General features: G+C 39.4%; 1 protein-coding gene across 3 annotated transcripts; it reads right to left on the bottom strand.

The window, feature by feature from the left end:
- Nucleotides 1–1,113: 1,113 nt before the first annotated feature.
- On the bottom strand, nucleotides 1,114–4,673 carry bcl7bb (BAF chromatin remodeling complex subunit BCL7B b). Of its 3 annotated transcripts, none has more exons than XM_042064398.1 (6): nucleotides 4,480–4,673; nucleotides 3,699–3,774; nucleotides 3,271–3,373; nucleotides 2,960–3,136; nucleotides 2,152–2,231; nucleotides 1,114–2,005 (listed from the first exon to the last, which is right to left on the bottom strand). In XM_042064398.1, the coding sequence occupies exons 1-6, from the start codon at nucleotides 4,569–4,571 to the stop codon at nucleotides 1,931–1,933; spliced, it is 603 nt and encodes a 200-aa protein (XP_041920332.1). In that variant the 5' UTR covers nucleotides 4,572–4,673; the 3' UTR covers nucleotides 1,114–1,930. The 3 variants fall into 3 exon arrangements, with proteins under 3 accessions (XP_041920332.1, XP_041920331.1, XP_041920333.1); XM_042064397.1 differs by having other exon boundaries at nucleotides 1,114–2,008; nucleotides 4,480–4,670; XM_042064399.1 differs by lacking the exon at nucleotides 4,480–4,673 and adding an exon at nucleotides 4,203–4,450 and having other exon boundaries at nucleotides 1,114–2,008.

The raw sequence follows: 4,673 nt of genomic DNA, 5'->3' as shown, positions 1-4,673 counted from the left end.
AGCAGCGTCGTATGGATTAAACCCGCCCACACTAATATTTCATTGGATAAATAAACCATTCACCCACAGCGCTAACAGCTCATTGGTCTTTCTTATTGTCCATTGACATACTTAAACCACCCCCAAGAGACAGATCCACGCCTCTAATAAAGAAAACAGCGTTAGTTTGAAAGAAGGGTTAAAGGTCAGGCAATAGAGAGTGAACTTACTCAGACATTTACTGTCATATCACTCAGCTATGTTTTCTGTGGGGTTTTTTGGTCCATTTTAGTCTATTTTATATGTCATGAGAAAATGCATTACATTACATTTATTCATTTAGCAGACACTTTTGCTCAAAGTGAAATTCAAAACAGGATGTTCTGGATTTAATCGGCAGGTCCCTGAAAGAGTGCGCAGCAAAATCTTCAGTGAAGAAAGGGATTTACAATTAGACTATTGCAAAAGAGGCTAAAATGTCAAAGAAAGGACTACACAGTTAAAGCACCTTAATACAACTCTGTTAGTCTGTGTGTGTGTGTTACTGTTGCCATTTACACATTTACAAAGTGTGCATATCTGGAGTGTGTAATCTACACACAGCATTAAAAAAAGTCATACTTTTGCAAGTCGTATCATCATCATACTACAAAGTCCAGCGGAGAAGAAAACATGATTTCAGTTTCACTTGAGCATACGTGGAGTAGATTTCTTATTTCGGTATGCAGAATGTGTAATGACTGCGTAAAGTCATGACTGCGTAAAACACCCACTGGTGACGACATTCAATTTTCTAAACCTTGGCGCTGACAAGCATCACAGACGCCAGTGGGCTTTGCTTCATTAAAAGCAATGGAGTTATAAACTTTGATGTGCGTCAGATGCCAACAGTGGGCATTGGCCTTAAATCTTGTGAAGATAATCACGTTTCTAAAGTTGATTTTGCCTTTGACGGCCAAAAATCTTTCTGTTTGTGTAATATGTCAGTGATGCCTAGGCGTACTGTATCTGTATTTGAATTAATCAAAACATATGATATGCATCTTATAGCATATCTATATAAATATGGACTTAAGCTTCTGCTCTACTGAAACACATGTACACCGGATCAAAAGTAAAAAAAAAACAAAAAAATAACTTTATATATTTGCATTTATTGACAGAAAAATATGATACAATTCTTGGCTTGTCGTGTAAACACTCTCCAGATGTGAACGTGAAAAAATCAAAATTAATTTTATAGTGAAAAATATATATAAAACATGGATAATGGTGGAAATACTTTGCATGAATGCAGCCGCATATCAGAAGTGCATAAGCAGAATGATGAGTGCTGGATGTGTTCCTTCAAGTTTACAAGTATAGTGCATACAGGAAGAAAACCAAAATATATACTGCATATGTGCGATAATGAATCGTTAGCCAATGAATATAGTTAAATGCAAGACAGTATACAAGGACCTTTAGCTGAGATTAAATAATGTTTACCAAGCCATACTTGCAAGCCACTCAACATGAGTATTACTTTGCTCTTCTCGTTAATTCGAGTATTTATATACATATACAAACTTCAAATTTCAAACTTTCAGCAGAGTTCCTTTTGGTATGGTGACAGAACATGACACCTTAGATTTGTTTTTTGTGCTGTTCTTGACCTCTGAACACTTATGTCAGACACCTGGGATGAGGTGCTGCTATTTATAGCAAGAGACTGTCATGCACTTGTTTTCCATGGGGCGTGATATAAAAAGCAAAAAGCAAAAGCCAGTTGTGTATAGCTGCTGTGTACAACATCATTCTCCACCACAAACAGCAGAAAATGAAGAGGCAGATAATTTTGATGCTTTGCAAAGTACTAAAAAGGTGTAGGGTGTGTGTGTGTGTGTGTGTGTGTGTGTGTGTGTACTGGATGGAGTGAAGAAGTGGCCGCCTGACTGCAAAGGATTCTGGGCTAGCTCAGCACAGAGTTTTGATCTGTGGATGTTCTCTTCAGTGGTGGAACACCGGACGCCTCCTCCTCCTCCTCCTCCTGCAAAGACACAACACAGGGATACATAGAATGCCTACAGTACAGTGAATGGCCCATGGTCATTTGTAGTAAGGACATACTGTATATATGATATATATATAAATTACATATGACACATTACATATGAAGACAAAGGGTCTCACTAAGTTGGAGAGTGGCTGCAGGTCTTCTTTGATCAGAGTTGGAGGTTCATCAGTGACCTCAGAACTTGGTAATGCTGGCTCTGGGACAGGAAGAGGCAACCATATTTCAGTTTGAAATGAAATAAAGTGTAGCATAAATGACTACTGTTACTATTATTGTTATTATTATTATTATTATTATTATTATTATTATTATTATTATAGTACTAAGAGTTGTTGTAGTGTCAGTAAAACAAATGTATGAGTGATCATTTATGTAAAATTCTGTTTAATTTTGTTCAGGTCTGATATTCATGCACATGATGCACATGAGGTGTAATACAAACTTAAAGGTGCTCTAAGCAATTAAAACATGTTTTTTAGGCTAAACATTTTTTGTCACATACAGCAAACATCTCCTCACTATCCACTAGCTGCCTGTACCCCGAACACACCGTAAAAAAAATGCGGTCTCTATAGACAGCCCAGCCAATAACTGACGAGATGTGCGTTTAGGACTTTCAATTGCACGGGAGGGAGGGGGAGGGAGTAGCGAGCTATCTCTCTGTTTTGTTTGAACATCAACAGAAGGGACGTTGTCCAAAATCGCTTACAGTACCTTTAATGTTAATGTAACTAATCTGAAGTTCATGTCCATGGAAATGTCAGATGAAGGAGTGGCAGTAAGTGATAGAGTGACATCTAGTGGTCAGAAACTGAATTTGGACAACGTCACACGAAGCAGACCTTAAAACAAGATATCTCCTGTAGACATCATTTGATCATGTACTGCGAGGTCTGGTTTTAAAAGCCAACAAAAGTGCCCTACCCTCCATAGTCTCCTGTCCAAGTGTGGGGGGTTGTGAGTCCTCTATGCGGAAGAAAGAGGGCTGTGAGGAGGGGCTCACTGCACCACTGGCATGCTGGGGGCTGGAGTTTGTGCTGCTGTCCACTTTGGCACTGGGCTGGTAAGCATCTGACAAGAAACTCTGGTTACTGTTGTCATCTGTAGAATAGACAATAGAGAAGAAGAAGGAGGGAGAGAGAGAGAGAGAGTGAGTTAAACAATTTGAATACAGGGCCGGAAAATCAGTTGAACAATCTTCTTTTTTTTATTAACAGGTCAGAGAAAAGTATCACCTTGGAAGTCGAGAAGGACAGAGCGTGCGTTTTCCAGAACGACGTCTGTTGGGAACCCTTTTAATTCTTTCACTGCTCCACTCCGGCTTTTACTCTTGAATATCTGGGAGGGGTGCAGAGAGAGTGGTAAAAGGACACTGACTAATTCAAACTGCTAGTTATGTTTAATGTCACACATGACCAGTGGAGTCCATTCCACGTCACTTAAGTTGTGGTTTCTATATCATCTTTGTCCAACAATAATAGCAGGTTACACACAGAGCACATTGATTGCAAAGAGACAGAGAGAGAGAGAGAGAGAGAATCTGATGGACATTCAACACCCTTGAAAAGGATATGATTCATCTCAAGGGGGGTTATCCTGCCAATAAAATTGTCAAGGACATAAAAATGTACAATAGACACAAGAAAGCCATGAGCCATGTTACCTGCTTGGTCTCAGATACAGGGACCCATTTAAATATTCTCAATGATGTGTCTCCAACCGTCACCCATTTCTTCTCCCTGCAGAAATGTTTTTTTTTTTTTTTTGTAATGGTCACAGCAAACAGTAAACACTCTCCTATGCTTCCCTGATCTGCTATGCTTTTGCATGCTATTTCACCTTATGTCAGTGACTTTCTAGGCTATTCCTCAGGTAGTAAGGAGATACTTCAAAAGTCTATCATAACAATTCATATCCTTGTTGATTTGGCACCCATTTTGCCCAACTAAATAGATAAGCCAGCATATCTGTGACTGTAGATTACAGACATCGTTGCTTCCTGTCCTCATGTTTACTGACAGCCAAACTGAATGTTGCCCATGTCCATCCTGTTCCATCAAACAGCCAATGATAAAAACAAGTCTTATCAAGAATAGGCTATACATAGCTCATAAATATAAGCTACAGGCAATATAATGAACAAATCTTTCAATGCAAATTAGCTTACATGTTTTATTTTATTTTTTTATCAAAAAGAAAACGACAGACGTCAGAGGACTAGCTACGTAGTTTACGTTTATTTCCTCCCAGCGGTTACATAACCGATTATCCCTCCCTCTGACGAAACGTGGCCCTGGACGATAAGCTATTGGCTGTCTCCTGTGTCTATCACTTGTCATTCAACTCCCGCCTTGGGCTCTGAAGTTTGTTTTGTAACATAGCGGGTGTCTCCTTACTAAAAAAAAAGAAACCTAACTATTTGCATTCTATTATTTCACTCTTACCATCTCCGGACTCTCTCGATAGCCGCCATCACCTTTTTGATGTCATCTTTTGCGCGACTCCGCGTCTCGGCTCGCACGGACCGTCCAGACATATTTTGATGCTTGATATTTTGTCAGAAGCCTTTTTTTCTTAGTTTTCCCTCCGACTCTGTCTTGCAGTTCTCTTCACAGTCTCGCGAGGCTTCATATCTCTC

Source organism: Alosa sapidissima, chromosome 15 (genome assembly GCF_018492685.1).
Source record: "Alosa sapidissima isolate fAloSap1 chromosome 15, fAloSap1.pri, whole genome shotgun sequence".
Taxonomy (NCBI): Eukaryota; Metazoa; Chordata; class Actinopteri; order Clupeiformes; family Clupeidae; genus Alosa; species Alosa sapidissima.
The sequence above is the reverse complement of the archived record's forward strand: the minus strand, read 5'-3'. Positions and strand labels throughout refer to the sequence as shown.

What these genes read in the sequence shown, in the direction of transcription:
- bcl7bb (XM_042064397.1), bottom strand. Translation starts at nt 4,571, where the DNA reads ATGTCTGGACGGTCCGTGCGAGCCGAGACGCGGAGTCGCGCAAAAGAT. An exon ending in ATCGAGAGAGTCCGGAGATG is followed by an intron (nt 3,775 to 4,479) that starts GTAAGAGTGAAA and finishes ACATTTCTGCAG; the next exon opens with GGAGAAGAAATGGGTGACGG. An exon ending in CTGTATCTGAGACCAAGCAG is followed by an intron (nt 3,374 to 3,698) that starts GTAACATGGCTC and finishes CACCCCTCCCAG; the next exon opens with ATATTCAAGAGTAAAAGCCG.